Source organism: Engystomops pustulosus, chromosome 6 (genome assembly GCF_040894005.1).
Source record: "Engystomops pustulosus chromosome 6, aEngPut4.maternal, whole genome shotgun sequence".
NCBI classification, from domain to species: domain Eukaryota; kingdom Metazoa; phylum Chordata; class Amphibia; order Anura; family Leptodactylidae; genus Engystomops; species Engystomops pustulosus.
Window position 1 is genome coordinate 6,628,225 of NC_092416.1, and position 16,549 is coordinate 6,644,773.

The following is a 16,549-nucleotide window of genomic DNA, read 5'->3' on the forward strand; positions in this document are numbered from 1 at the left end:
AAAGAAGGAGGGCAAAATCAGACTAAGGCTACATTCACACGATGTATGCCCGCCGTACCGTAGTACGGCGGGCATACATCGGCGCTGCGGAGAGGAGCAGGGGATGAGCGCAGCTCACCCCCGCCCCTCTCCATAGAGATACATGGCGCACGGCGACGTATTACAGGAAAAGATAGGATAGGTCCTATCTTTTTACCGGGTACGGAGCGGTACGGTGCCGCACGTGTGCTGCACCGTACCGCTCCCGTAGGGCGCCGTGCGCCCATTGCCGTCTATGGAGGACGTATATACGTCCTCCATACGGTAGTGTGAATATAGCCTAACACAGTAGCTTCTCTCCAGGGTCTCTCTGTACAGGAAGAATTGTGAGTTGGAAGGAGGACCTTCAAAGTTCTTCTGTCAAAACCTACTCATTTTTCCCGTAGTTTCAAACAGTCAATGAAGTGTCGCTTTAAAATAGCGCTGAGAGCAGCATCTTCTAAATTGCCCAGGACTGCAGGAAGAATCGGTGGATTTGGTCCTGTTTGGTAAACTCAGTCCTGGAGCGATGGCACACAGAAAGGGCTCCTATGTGCGGCTCACTTTCCTCTTGTGTCTCGTGTTTTGTTGTTCATCTCCAAATGGTTTTCTGCCGCAAAACACCGACCGTGGTCAATAGTTGATTTTTTTTTTAAAAACCTGCCCTGTCCCCCATGAGATGTTATCATGTGATTGGTGGTTATTGTGTCTCTTATGTCTGGTTCTACATATAAAATGTTATAATTTTTTCAGATGCGTATACAGAAAATAGTCCCAACAGTAGAAGATGAAGAGTTGGTGCAGCAGATAAATTGCTTGTCGCCGCCCTTGTGGCCTTCACACATTTAGCATTAGTTTCTTCTAGACTCAGATAGGAGCAGAAGTTGTTGTTACCGCAGCCAAGAAACAGAACGTTCTTCCCTGTGTAGAGAATTAGAAGACAGGTTGTTGTTAGTTCACATTCTGAGATATCATTACATTCGGCTGAGGTTGTTCTATCATGTTGGGCAGATACATTCTTACAAGCTGAACATGTCCATAGTGACGGATTCCACTGTACACATCCATTATATGTAGGGGTGGGATCTGACCGGCTCTCCCCGGCTCACACAAGCCGGCTGCTAAAATTCTAGACGGTTCGATGAGCCGAGGATAAGCCGTTGACTATGATTGCCTATATTTTAACCCCTTTGTGACTGGGCTTAAAAGGCTTTAATGACCAAGGCATTTCTAATGGAAACCTACCACCACGGATCTACCTATTAAAGTAGATCCGGTGGCAGGTTCCTTTAATGTATAGATGTGTAGCCCCTTTTAGGGCTAATTCTTGCGTGGCCGATAACTTTAATAAAATTTAATTAGCCCAATATGCTAATTATCTAACGAGGCTACTGGGGCGTGGATTAGCCGGAGCTGAGGCTACATGGCGCGGCTACTCCATGCCCCGCCATCCTCTTGTGTTCTGCTTACTCCGAGATCTTCAGCGCGCAGCTCCTGGTAGCTGTGCACACTCGTCTGCGAACCATGCGCAGAACCCAAGTTCTGAAGATCTCGGCCACGCAAGAGTTAGCCCTAAAAAGGGCTCTACATCTATACATTAGAGGAACCTGCCACCGGATCTACCTTAATAGGTAGATCCGAGATGGTAAGTTCCCTTTATCAAATTTTCTCACTTATCGGTTTAAGGGCCATAACTTGTTTTATTTTGTGCAATACCGAAAAATTTTTGCCGCATGTAGTGTGTAGTAAATATTTTTTTTTTTTGTTTTCAAATTAACTCAAAATGACCATTTTAAATTAATTCATTTGTGTGTGTGATGGTCATTTTGATATATAATGGGCTTATGTACTAAGGGTCCGCGGAACGCACTTTCATCGTATTGTGGAAATTTTCGGGATTTGCACCGCTGGGACAGGTATTTAGAATAAGACTGTGCCGCTCTCGATCGGATTTTAGCGCAATCGAGGAAGCTTTCATGCCGACGGGGGGCCAGCCGACGGACGATCCGACTAATTCGGACTGAGCGCGGGATTTAACTTTAAAATAGTGTCGCAAGACAATGCACTTACATGCACCAGGAACAAGAAGGTGAACTCTGGGGACCTGAGCAGGGAAGCGACACTTGCAGGATATCGGGCGCACGATCTTAGTGACTCCCCGCACAGCACATTATACACGGACAATGCACTTACATGCACCAGGAAGAAGAAGGTGAACTCCGGGGACCTGAGCGGGGAAGCGACACATGCAGGATATCGGACGCATGATCTTAGTGACTCCCCGCACAGCGCATTATACACGGACAATGCACTTACATGCACCAGGAAGAAGAAGGTGAACTCCGGGGACCTGAGCGGGGAAGCGACACATGCAGGATATCGGGCGCAGGATCTTAGTGACTCCCCGCACAGCGCATTATACAAGGGCAATGCACTTACATGCACCAGGAAGAAGAAGGTGAACTCCTGGGACCTGAGCGGGGAAGTGACACATGCAGGATATCAGGTGCAGGATCTTAGTGACTCCCCGCGCAGTGCATTATACACGGACAATGCACTTACATGCACCAGGAAGAAGAAGGTGAACTCCGGGGACCTGAGCGGGGAAGCGACACAGGCAGGAAATTGGGCACACAATCTAAGTGAAGGATGCAGGGTGCATTATCGTCGGACACCGCACTGCGGGGATTGCGACAGGACTGGGTAAGTAAATGTGCCCCAATATGTATAGTCTGGGGGCAAGCAGGGCGTCTATGGCGATGGTTTTTATAGTGTAGCAGGGGATTTTTTCTATTTTATTGAGACATTTTAATGTTTATTCATATATTTATTGATATGTAATGTGTGTGTGTTTTAACTTTATTTGTCCCCCATGAGGTCATATAGGATCTCCACATTTCCACATTTTTTCTTTTTTAATTTTTTACTTTATGGTTTTCACCTGTCACTGGAGCATCTATACGAGCTCAAGTTACAGGGGTAAACAGCCCCCTGTGGGGGCAAATGTTTGATCAGAGCTGTACTGGGTCTTACCAAACCCAGCAGCTCAGATTAATTGCGGACAGCAGTGCCGTCTCTGCTCCTTTCTGCCCAGCACCGCTTTAGCTCTATGCAGTGAGGACCGGAGAACGGAGAAGCCGTAATAAACTGCTTCTTCCTTCTCCCTAGAGTCACGGGAGTCTCTGACAGCCAGAGCCCAACTCTTGCTCTAGCGATTAGCGCAGGAGCAGAAGAAATTTGGACTCAAGATGCTTAAGTCAGTGGTGGCCCAGGACGAGTTAAGAAGTATATTATAAAGACGAGTGAATTCACCCTTAACTATAGATGGGCGAATTTGTTAAAATTCGTTATGTCCCAATTCGCCGAATTTTTCGAAAAAATTTGATTCGACCCGAATCATAACGAATCACTTTAAAAAAACAGGTATTTCCTGGCTGCAGAGAGCCTGTAGGGCAGTGGTGGCGAACCTATGGCACGGGTGCCAGAGGTGGCACTCAGAGCCCTCTCTGTGGGCACCCAGGCAATCACCAGAGAGGACTCATATCAGAGAGGAACATATCTTCATGCAGTCCCAGACAGCATGGACTTGCCATGCTCAGTGCTATTTTAAAGCAATAGCGCTGCCTGGGACTACAGGAGGAGTGGGAAGGTGAAGACAAATCCAGGCCTAACAATTCTTCATGTTCAGGGGAGCCTGAATTTGTCTGTGTTCTTTCTACTGTATTGGTGTCCTCAGGATGCTGATACGATTGAAAGCTATGACAGAACAGGACACAACAAATTACTGAATAATTAACCATGCTGGCACTTTGTGATAAATTAGTGGGTGTTGGTTGTAGTTTGGGCACTGTGTCTTTAAAAGGTTCGCCATCACTGCCCTAGGGAGTCTACAAAAGAGCTCAGAGACATGAGGAGGTAAGAACTGCCTGTAGAGCTCAGAGACATGAGGAGGTAAGAACTGCCTGTAGAGCTCAGAGACATGAGGAGGTATGAACTGCCAGTAGAGCTCAGAGACATGAGGAGGTAAGAACTGCTGGTAGAGCTCAGAGACATGAGGAGGTAACAACTGCCTGTAGAGCTCAGAGACATGAGGAGGTAAGAACTGCTGGTAGAGCTCAGAGACATGAGGAGGTAACAACTGCCTGTAGAGCTCAGAGACATGAGGAGGTAAGAACTGCCTGTAGAGCTCAGAGACATGAGGAGGTAAGAACTGCCTGTAGAGCTCAGAGACATGAGGAGGTAACAACTGCCTGTAGAGCTCAGAGACATGAGGAGGTAAGAACTGCTGGTAGAGCTCAGAGACATGAGGAGGTAACAACTGCCTGTAGAGCTCAGAGACATGAGGAGGTAACAACTGCTGGTAGAGCTCAGAGACATGAGGAGGTAAGAACTGCCTGTAGAGCTCAGAGACATGAGGAGGTAACAACTGCCTGTAGAGCTCAGAGACATGAGGAGGTAAGAACTGCTGGTAGAGCTCAGAGACATGAGGAGGTAAGAACTGCATGTAGAGCTCAGAGACATGAGGAGGTAACAACTGCCTGTAGAGCTCAGAGACATGAGGAGGTAAGAACTGCTGGTAGAGCTCAGAGACATGAGGAGGTAACAACTGCCTGTAGAGCTCAGAGACATGAGGAGGTAACAACTGCCTGTAGAGCTCAGAGACATGAGGAGGTAAGAACTGCTTGTAGAGCTCAGAGACATGAGGAGGTAACAACTGCCTGTAGAGCTCAGAGACATGAGGAGGTAACAACTGCTGGTAGAGCTCAGAGACATGAGGAGGTAAGAACTGCCTGTAGAGCTCAGAGACATGAGGGGGTAAGAACTGCTGGTAGAGCTCAGAGACATGAGGAGGTAACAACTGCCTGTAGAGCTCAGAGACATGAGGAGGTAACAACTGCCTGCAGAGCTCAGAGACATGAGATGAGGAGGTAAGATGGGTGACAGACATGAGAGTTGCGTTGGCTCTATGGGTGGGTGGGTTTATGTGGTGTTTCCTGCATGATTTGATATTAGATTTTCTTTTTCTAAAGTTTGGAAAACAATAACCTAAATTGAATGAAATGGGACTGCACTAAACACAAACTTCAGAATGCCCCAAATTGTTTTGATAATGACTCTGCCGATCGTTTCTCTAAACAAGGGGAACAGCAGCCAAAAGTCTAAAGATAGAAAACGCTGTAAGGGATTCTTTACCTCTTCTGACTTTACTTCCCTACCGTGTGCCAGTGGGGCGTGAAGGGGCGTGAAGGGGCGTGAAGGGGCGTGAAGGGGCGTGAAGGGGGGAGGGCGCGGCTGGCCGGGAGTGGGCCGGCGCGGGGCGTTACTGTTACTTCCTACCGCCGGCGACTTTTCATATGTGAAAAGTCATCGGTCTGGCGTAGGAAAGCCAGGGCCTGGCGTAGGAAAAACGATACGCAGCCTCCCGCCCCGATGCATCAAGAGGCGGAAGCCTCTTGATGTATCGCGCTGCTAATTTGCAGTGGCGGGGCGAATGATAAATATTCCCCATGAGGCGTAGAGAAAAGAGCATAATCCACGCCAGAAGGAGGAGAGGACTGCCTAAAGAGCTCAGAGACATGTGGAAAAGAATTACCTAAAGAGCGGATATATACAAGGGGTAGAGAATTATCTGTACAACTCTGAGACATGAGGGGGAAATAACTTCTTGTAGAGCTCAGAAACATTAAGACAAAACTGCCCGCAGCATCCACCACCCTGTCCATTGTCAGAGATAAAGTTTTGGAGCGTTTGTTTTTATAATCTTCTCTGACACTGTCCAATCATCAGCAGACAGTGTTAGAGAAGCTGCTGTCTACATGCACATTGTGATCGCCCATTGTACACCTATGACATTGTCTGTTGCTTTTCATGCTGAAGAAGAGCAGGAGATAGACACCAGCCAAGAAGGACTTAGGAGCTGCAGGTAAGTACAGGAATCTTTATGCATGAGCAGACAATTCATAGCAGTAGCCACCTGAGCAACCTGCATGCTCTATAGCAATAGCCACCAAGGAAACATGTTCTATAGCAGTAGCTACATGGACAGCCTTCATATTCTGTAACAGTAGAAAACTAGGCAACCTGCATGTTTTATAGCAGGAATCCCTATGCATGAGAAGACAATTCAGTATAGCAGTAGCCATCTGGACAACCTGCATGTTGTGGAACAGTAGTCCATAGGTCACCTGAATGTTCTTAAGCATTAGTCACCTAGGCAACATGCATGATGTATAGCAGAAGCCACCTAGGAAACATGCATGATGTATATCAGAAGCCACCTAGGCAACATGCATGATGTATAGCAGAAGCCACCTAGGAAACATACATGATGTATAGCAGAAGCCACCTCGGCACCATGCATGACGTATAGCAGAAGTCACCTAGGCAGCATGCATGATGTATAGCAGAAGCCACCTAAGCACCATGCATGACGTATAGCATAAGCCACTTAGGCAACATGCATGATGTATAGCAGAAGCCACCTAGACACCATGCATGATGTATAGCAGAAGCCACTTAGGCAACATGCATGATGTATAGCAGAAGCCACCTAGGCACCATGCATGATGTATAGCAGAAGTCACCTAGGCAACATGCATGATGTATAGCAGAAGCCACCTAGGCACCATGCATGATGTAAAGCAGAAGCCACCTAGGCAACATGCATGCTGTATAGCAGAAGCCACCTAGGCAACATGCATGCTGTATAGCAAAAGCCACCTAGGCAACATGCATGCTGTATAGCAGAAGCCACCTAGGCATCATGCATGATGTATAGCAGAAGCCACCTAGGCAACATGCATGATGTATAGCAGAAGCCACCTAGGCACCATGCATGATGTATAGCAGAAGCCACTTAGGCAACATGCATGATGTATAGCAGAAGCCACCTAGGCACCATGCATGATGTATAGCAGAAGTCACCTAGGCAACATGCATGATGTATAGCAGAAGCCACCTAGGCACCATGCATGATGTATAGCAGAAGTCACCTAGGCAACATGCATGATGTATAGCAGAAGCCACCTAGGCACCATGCATGCTGTATAGCAGAAGCCACCTAGGCACCATGCATGATGTATAGCAGAAGTCACCTAGGCACCATGCATGATGTATAGCAGAAGCCACCTAGGCACCATGCATGATGTAAAGCAGAAGCCACCTAGGCACCATGCATGATGTATAGCAGAAGTCACCTAGGCAACATGCATGATGTATAGCAGAAGCCACCTAGGCACCATGCATGATGTATAGCAGAAGCCACTTAGGCAACATGCATGATGTATATCAGAAGCCACCTAGGCACCATGCATGATGTATAGCAGAAGCCACCTAGAAAACATGCATGATGTATAGCAGAAGCCACCTAGGCACCATGCATGCTGTATAGCAGAAGCCACCTAGGCATCATGCATGATGTATAGCAGAAGCCACCTAGGCAACATGCATGATGTATAGCAGAAGCCACCTAGGCACCATGCATGATGTATAGCAGAAGCCACTTAGGCAACATGCATGATGTATAGCAGAAGCCACCTAGGCACCATGCATGATGTATAGCAGAAGTCACCTAGGCAACATGCATGATGTATAGCAGAAGCCACCTAGGCACCATGCATGATGTATAGCAGAAGTCACCTAGGCAACATGCATGATGTATAGCAGAAGCCACCTAGGCACCATGCATGCTGTATAGCAGAAGCCACCTAGGCACCATGCATGATGTATAGCAGAAGTCACCTAGGCACCATTCATGATGTATAGCAGAAGCCACCTAGGCACCATGCATGATGTAAAGCAGAAGCCACCTAGGCACCATGCATGATGTATAGCAGAAGTCACCTAGGCAACATGCATGATGTATAGCAGAAGCCACCTAGGCACCATGCATGATGTATAGCAGAAGCCACTTAGGCAACATGCATGATGTATATCAGAAGCCACCTAGGCACCATGCATGATGTATAGCAGAAGCCACCTAGAAAACATGCATGATGTATAGCAGAAGCCACCTAGGCAACTTGCATGTTGTATATAATTATAATATGAGGCTGTATGTAGTTATTATGGGGGGGTGTATAGTTATTATGGGGGGACAGTATGTAGTTATTATAAGAGGCTTTATATAGTTAGAATAGGGGGACTATATATCGTTATTATATACGGGACTGTATAGTTATAGGGGACTGTATATAGTTAATATAGGGAGGCTGTATATAGTTTCATGGGGCTGAATATAGTTATAATAGGAGGCTGTATACAGTTAATATAGGGTGACTGTATATGTTTTTAATTGGAAGCCGTATATGTGAATTATAGGGGGCTGTAAATAGTTATTAAGGGGGGCTGTATATATTATAGGCGGTGTTTATATTATAGGGGGGCTGTATATATCATAGGGGGGCTGGGTATAGTTATTGGGAGGCTGGATATTTTTATTACGGGAGGCTGTATATATTTATAGGGGGCTAGATGTTGGTTTTAGGGGGCTGGGCATAGGTATTAAGGGGCTGGATATTTTTATTACTAGCAACAACTGTGTGGAGGGCCCCCACAAGTTTGCCCCCAGGGGTCTTCACAACCCTTGATCTGTCCCTATATGTAGCAATTGCTATAGAACATACTTGCTTCTTAGAGTAAACTCAATAGCAGCAAAAATCCCTGCATGACTTCACAGCCATATAGCAGTAGCCACATGGGCCACCTGCAAGTTCTATAGCAGTAGCCCCCAGGTAAACCACATGTTCTATAGTAATAACCACCTGGGCAACCTGCATGTTGTATAGCAGTAGGCAATGGGGCACATTTACTTACCCGGTCCATTCGCGTTCCAGCGGCGGCTTCTCCAACGAGCGTTCAGGTCTTCTGGCGATTCATGAAGGTCCTGCGCCCGATGTCCACTAGGTGTCGCTGCTGCACCAAGGTCCGCCGAGTTGCGTCGGAGTTCACTGATCTCTTCCTGGTGCATGTAAGTATGGCGCGTGCGACCATTTTTTATAATTTTAAATGTGGCGTTTTTTTCCGAATCTGCCGGGTTTTTTTCCGAATCTGCCGGGTTTTCCGATCGTGTGCGCCAAATTCCCGGGGCAATTGAGGGAAAATCGGCGCAAATCGGAAATATTCGGGCAACACGTTGGGAAAACGCTAATCGGGCCCCAGATCACACTGTGCATGTACACAGCAGCTTCTCCAATACTGTCTGCTTATACAGTGTCAGAGAAGATGATCACACCCCCTCCTCTGCTCCAGCACCTCCTCACTGACAGTGGAGATGATGACAAGTTGCCCCTAAATCTGTGCAGCAGCCCCTACACAATGGGGCAGATTTACTTACCCGGCCCATTTGCGATCCAGCGGCGCATTCTCTGCGCTGGATTCGGGTCCGGCCGGGATTTATGATGGTAGTTCCTCCGCCGTCCACCAGGTGGCGCTGCTGCGCTGAAGTCCGCTGGAATGCCTCGAAATACACCGGCCTATCCTGGATGAAGGTGAGTGAAATTTTCGCGACACAAAATGCGGCGGTTTTTCCGAATCCGTCGGGTTTTCGCTCGCCCACGCCCCCCGATTTCCGTCGCGCATGCCGGGGCCGATGCGCCACAATCCGATCGCTTGCGCCAAAATCCCGGGGCAATTCAGGTACAATCGGCGCAAATCGGAAATATTTGGGTAACACGTCGGGAAAACGCGAATCGGGCCCCCAATGTTATGTTAATGCCCACTTATATGAGGTGGTGAAGGGTCCTCTTTAGTCTCTACACCCTAATGATTAATATATGGATGGGGATGGATCTTCAGATCTGTTTGATTGAATTCACCAATTCAAGATTAAAACATTTAAAAAAAATGGAGGTATATTTCATCTGCCCCAGTAAAGGGTGAGGATACATATATTGCTTTTCCATAAATAAAGTTTTGCAAAAATGTCTTATTTTTTTGCTTTCACATTCCCATTATGCAGTTTTGAGTGCAGACTGACGCCCCTGTTCACATGAAAACTGGAGCTTTGTTGTGGTAGATGACATAGAGGACATTGGGTCAGTACCTGAATCGGTGGCTCCTATGTTATGGAAGCAATGGGTCTCGGTTCCTTTACATTGCATGAATTGTGGAGAGGAACTCCGATTAGAACTTGATGCAGGACATCGGAAGCCGTTTGGTCTAACTGCAGAATAAGACATAAAATGGGTTAAAAGGGATGAAAACAAAAATTGTACCGCAACGACATATTATATGATCATTGGCGTCACACACTGGGGCGCATTTACTTACCCGGTCCATTCGCGTTCCAGCGGCGGCTTCTCCGACGTGCGTTCGGGTCTTCCGGCGATTCATGAAGGTCATGCGCCCGATGTCCACCAGGTGTCGCTGCTGCGCCGAGGTGCGTCGGAGTTCCCCAATCTGTTCCTGGTGCATGTAAGTATGGCGCGTGCGACCAATTTTTAAATTCGGCGTTTTTTACGAATCCGTCGGGTTTTCCGACGGCCACGCCCCCCCCCCTCCCATTTCCGTTGCGTGCAACCCGGCGCGATTGCACAGAAATCCGATCGCGTGCGCCCAAATCCCGGCGGAATTCAACGCAAAACGTTGCAAAACAGAAAAAAAAACTAAACCTGACGGAAAAACGCAAATCGGGCCGTTAATAAATGTGCCCCACTGGGGGTCATTTACTAAGGGGCCGATTCGCGTTTTCCCGACGTGTTACCCGAATATTTCCGATTTGCGCCGATTGTACCTGAATTGCCCCGGGATTTTGGCGCACGCGATCGGATTGTGGTGCCAGCATGCGTGCGATGGAAATCTGGGGGCGTGGCCAAACGAAAACCCGACGTTTTCGGAAAAACCGCCGCATTTAAAAACCGAAAATGTGTCGCTTGGGAAGCGCTTACCTTCACCTGGTCCAGCTCGGTGCATTTCGGGGCGTCCAGATGATTTTCAGCGCAGCAGCGCCACCTGGTGGACGGCGGAGGAACTACCTTCATAAATCCCGTCCGGACCCGAATCCTGTGCAGAGAACGCGCCGCTGGATCGCGAATGGGCCGGGTAAGTAAATCTGCCCCACTGTGTAGTTGGCTCTATATTATGTCATATACAGATGGAGAAAACATCAACTTTACACCAAACCATATACTGTGGGAATGGTGCACCGTAGTACCGGAGGATCCAGCCAAGTACTCAGAGGTCCAGCCAAGGACAGTGGGGGTGTAGCGCACCGCTATGTGGTCACTCCACAATCAGACCTGCCCACCTATATGTGTCGGAAGCACTTGGTGCCAACCATCGGCACAACATTTTTCCAAATTCATCTGCATCAATAAGCCGTATCCGTAGTCACGCTAGCCCCACCCAGAATCCCACCCACCTAGGAGATGTTTCGAAATAAATACCTATAAATATACTGTCAGGCAATGGAGCGTTGCAGTTGTCCTCCCGGCAGCAGAAGCTCCACATGTCCTCTCTCTCAGATTCATAAGTGACGGAGACGGAGTGGTTACAAAATTCTGAATACCCACATCGTCTCTTTATCGTGGCGCCATCTAAGAGAATACAAGAGGAATAAAAGAGGAATAAAAGACTAATAAAAGAGGAATAAAAGAGAATACAAGAGGAATAAAAGAGGAATACAAGAGGAATAAAAGAGGAATAAAAGAGAAATAAAAGAGAATACAAGAGGAATACAAGATGAATACAAGAGGAATAAAAGAGAATACAAGAGGAATACAAGAGGAATAAAAGAGTAATAAAAGAGGAATAAAAGAGGAATAAAAGAGTAATAAAAGAGGAATAAAAGAGGAATAAAAGAGTAATACAAGAGTAATAACAGAGTAATAAAAGAGTAATACAAGAGGAATAAAAGAGTAATAAAAGAGGAATAAAAGAGGAATAAAAGAGTAATAAAAGAGAATACAAGAGGATACAAGAGGAATAAAAGAGTAATAAAAGAGTAATACAAGAGTAATAAAAGAGTAATACAAGAGTAATAAAAGAGTAATAAAGAGTAATAAAAGAGGAATAAAAGAGTAATAAAAGAGGAATACAAGAGGAATAAAAGAGTAATAAAAGAGGAATAAAAGAGGAATAAAAGAGGAATAAAAGAGAATACAAGAGGAATACAAGAGTAATAAAAGAGTAATAAAGAGTAATAAAAGAGGAATACAAGAGGAATAAAAGAGTAATAAAAGAGGAATAAAAGAGAATACAAGAGGAATACAAGAGTAATAAAAGAGTAATAAAGAGTAATAAAAGAGGAATAAAAGAGTAATACAAGAGGAATACAAGAGGAATAAAAGAGGAATAAAAGAGTAATAAAAGAGGAATAAAAGAGTAATAAAAGAGTAATAAAAGAGTAATAAAAGAGTAATAAAAGAGTAATACAAGAGGAATAAAAGAGGAATAAAAGAGTAATAAAATAGTAATAAAAGAGGAATAAAAGAGAATACAAGAGTAATACAAGAGGAATAAAAGAGGAATAAAAGAGTAATAAAAGAGGAATAAAAGAGAATACAAGAGGAATACAAGAGGAATACAAGAGGAATAAAAGAGTAATAAAAGAGAATACAAGAGGAATACAAGAGGAATAAAAGAGGAATAAAAGAGAATACAAGAGGAATACAAGAGGAATAAAAGAGGAATAAAAGAGTAATAAAAGAGTAATAAAAGAGTAATAAAAGAGGAATAAAAGAGGAATAAAAGAGGAATAAAAGAGTAATAAAAGAGGAATAAAAGAGTAATAAAAGAGGAATAAAAGAGTAATAAAAGAGTAATAAAAGAGTAATAAAAGAGTAATAAAAGAGGAATACAAGAGGAATACAAGAGGAATAAAAGAGGAATAAAAGAGAATACAAGAGGAATACAAGAGGAATAAAAGAGGAATAAAAGAGTAATAAAAGAGTAATAAAAGAGGAATAAAAGAGTAATAAAAGAGGAATAAAAGAGTAATAAAAGAGGAAAAAAAGAGTAATAAAAGAGTAATAAAAGAGTAATAAAAGAGTAATAAAAGAGGAATAAAAGAGGAATACAAGAGGAATAAAAGAGTAATAAAAGAGTAATACAAGAGGAATACAAGAGGAATACAAGAGGAATAAAAGAGTAATAAAGCAGTTGTATCTTCTAATAACATCCTTTGGTTTAATAAATTATTAGGAATATAACAACATAGAGCGATATTTATCATACGCCGGTGCCCCGCCGCTGCTATTTCGCAGCCCGATACCCCTTATATTGTGGGACCCCTTCATCTCCCTCTCATATTCTCATATTGTGGCTCCCTAATAATAATGAAAATCTTTATTTATATATCACCAACAAATTCTGGGGAACATAAACAAATAAAATAAGACATAATAAGTAATAAGATTCATATGAAACAATAGGAGTGAGGGCCCTGCTCACAAGAGCTTACAGTCTATGAGGATGAGGGGATGACACCAGAGATTACAGACTATGAGGATAAGGGGGAGACACATGAGCTTACAGTCTATGAGGATGAGGGGGAGGACACAAGAGCTTACAGTCTATGAGGATGAGGGGGGACACAAGAGCTTACAGTCTATGAGGATGAGGAGGTGACACAAGAGCTTACAGTCTATGAGGATGAGGAGGGACACAGGAGCTTACAGTCTATGAGGATGAGGGGATGACACCAGAGATTACAGACTATGAGGATAAGGGGGAGACACATGAGCTTACAGTCTATGAGGATGAGGGGGAGGACACAAGAGCTTACAGTCTATGAGGATGAGGGGGGACACAAGAGCTTACAGTCTATGAGGATGAGGAGGTGACACAAGAGCTTACAGTCTATGAGGATGAGGAGGGACACAGGAGCTTACAGTCTATGAGGATGAGGGGATGACACCAGAGATTACAGACTATGAGGATAAGGGGGAGACACATGAGCTTACAGTCTATGAGGATGAGGGGGAGGACACAAGAGCTTACAGTCTATGAGGGTGAGGGGAGACACAAGAGCTTACAGTCTATGAGGATGAGGGGGAGACACAAGAGCTTACAGTCTATGAGGATGAGGGGGTGACACAAGAGCTTACAGTCTATGAGGATGAGGGGAGTGACACAAGAGCTTACAGTCTATGAGGATAAGGAGGAGACACAAGAGCTTACAGTCTATGAGGATGAGGGGGTGACACAAGAGCTTACAGTTTATGAGGATGAGGGGTGACACAAGAGCTTACAGTCTATTAGGATGAGGGGGTGACACAAGAGCTTACAGACTATGAGGATAAGGGGGAAACACAAGAGATTACAGTCTATGAGGATGAGGGGGACACAAGAGCTTACAGTCTATGAGGATGAGGGGGGTGACACAAGAGCTTACAGTCTATGAGGATGAGGGGATGACACAAGAGCTTACAGACTATGAAGATAAGGGGGTGACACAAGAGCTTACAGACTATGAGGATGAGGGGGTGACACAAGAGCTTACATTCTATGAGGATGAGGGGGAGACACAAGAGTTTACAGACTATGAGGATAAGGGGGAGACACAAGAGCTTACAGTCTATGAGGATGAGGGGGTGACACAAGAGCTTACAGTCTATGAGGATGAGGGCATGACATAAGAGACTACAGTCTATGAGGATGAGGGGTGACGCAAGAGATTTCAGTCTATGAGGATGAGGGGGAGACACAAGAGATTACAGTCTATGAGGATGAGGGGAGACACAAGAGCTTACAGTCTATGAGGATGAGGGGGAGACACAAGAGCTTACAGTCTATGAGGATGAGGGGGTGACACAAGAGCTTACAGTCTATGAGGTTGAGGGGAGACACAAGAGCTTACAGTCTATGAGGATGAGGGGGAGCTTACAGTCTATGAGGATGAAGGGAGCTTACAGTCTATGAGGATGAAGGGAGTGACACAAGAGCTTACAGTCTATGAGGATGAGGGGATGACACAAGAGCTTACAGTCTATGAGGATGAGGGAGGACACAAGAGCTTGCAGTCTGTGAGGATGAAGGGAGTGACAAAAGAGCTTACAGTCTATGAGGATGAGGGGGGGAACAAGAGCTTACAGTCTATGAGGATGAAGGGAGTGACACAAGGGCTTATAGTCTATGAGGATGAAGGGAGTGACACAAGAGCCTACAGTCTATGAGGATGAAGGGAGTGACACAAGAGCTTACAGTCTATGAAGATGAGGGGGTGACACAAGAGCCTACAGTCTATGAGGATGAAGGGAGTGACACAAGAGCTTACAGTCTATGAGGATAAAAGCGGGTGACACTAGAAATATAAGAGCTTGTATAATGGTCCAGCTATTCTTTATAAAGGAATGGAATAAAATAATATAATAGATAAAAATGCTGCTGCTTGAACCAGTCATCAGCCATCATCTTATATACAAAGACCAAAGTCAATGTGACTGCAGAGAAGCCTGGAGATCGGTATCTGGTGTTTGCCGGATAACAGACGGGGGAGGTACCCAGAATTGGTTAATAAAGAGAGAGTTAAAGTTGCATCCAGTTAGGGAGTGTGATAGGCTGCCTAAATAAATGGGTTTTAAGACCACAAATTTTTTTGAGGTTGGGTATTAGTCTAATAGACATGGTATTCCAGAAAATTGGTGCAGCTTGGGAGAAATCATGGAGATGTGAGTGGGAGGTTGATATAAGAGAGTAGAGGTAGGGAGGTGCAGGATTATGAAGAGATTTGAAAATGATGGTGATTTATTTAAACTGAATTCAGAAGAAGACAGACAGCCATCGCTGTGGCACATACTGGAGGCATTCATGTAGCGTTTTGTCTGAAAAACAAGCCTGGCTGCTGCGTTAAGAATGGATTGTAGAGCAGAGAGTCTAGTGAGGGGAAGACCAATTAGTAGGGAGTTACAGGAGTCTAGATGAGAGTGAATCAGAGCGACTATTGGTTTTTTAATTGTAAGAAATGGTCTGATTCCAGAAATGAATTGGTATCCGGAAAGTGCGAGCAACAGATTGAATATTTGGTGCAAAGGAGAGGTCAGAGTTCAGCACAACCCCAAAACAGAGGGCATGTTGGCTTAGGGTTATGGTGATATCACCGACCAAAATGTATAGATCAGGGTTAGGTCGGTTAGTAGAAGTGGAACGGCAAGAAGTTCTGCTTTGAAAAGGTTACAATTCAAGAAGAGAGAGGACATGATGTTAGAGAGAGCAGAGAGACTCAGTGGTGTTCGACAGCAAGCGGGAGTGATATTACGTGCAGACTTATATAGCTGGGTATCATCAGCATAAAGATGATACTGAAAATTAAATCTACTGATAGTTTGTCCAATCGGGGCAGTATAGAGGGAAAAAAGAAGAGGACCTAGGACTGAGCCCGAAAGAGCTCGACATTGAGAGGAAGAGGAGATGGGGGAGATCCAGAGAAGAAGACACTGAACATGCAGTCAGGAAGATTGGAAGAAAACCAAGAGAGTGCATTATCCTTTAGGCCAATGGAGTGAAGCCTCCTGAGGAGGAGCTGGTGGATCTAGAACGAGAAGAGAATAGTGCCTTTTAAATTAAGCTGAGAGTAGATCATTGGAGACTTTAC

The 16,549-nt window shown here is 45.1% G+C and overlaps 1 protein-coding gene across 1 annotated transcript in view; it reads right to left on the reverse strand.

Moving 5' to 3' along the window:
- Positions 1 to 325: 325 nt before the first annotated feature.
- The window catches only part of LOC140065319 (phospholipase A2 inhibitor LNF1-like), a 41,464-nt gene continuing 25,240 nt past the window's right edge, over positions 326 to 16,549 (reverse strand). The window contains exons 3-5 of the mRNA XM_072112911.1: positions 11,403 to 11,552; positions 10,061 to 10,180; positions 326 to 939 (exon numbers count right to left, since the gene is read on the reverse strand). Of these exons, the coding sequence (XP_071969012.1) occupies positions 743 to 939; positions 10,061 to 10,180; positions 11,403 to 11,552 (467 nt within the window). The 3' untranslated portion in view covers positions 326 to 742. The remainder of the gene's footprint in view (positions 940 to 10,060; positions 10,181 to 11,402; positions 11,553 to 16,549) is intronic.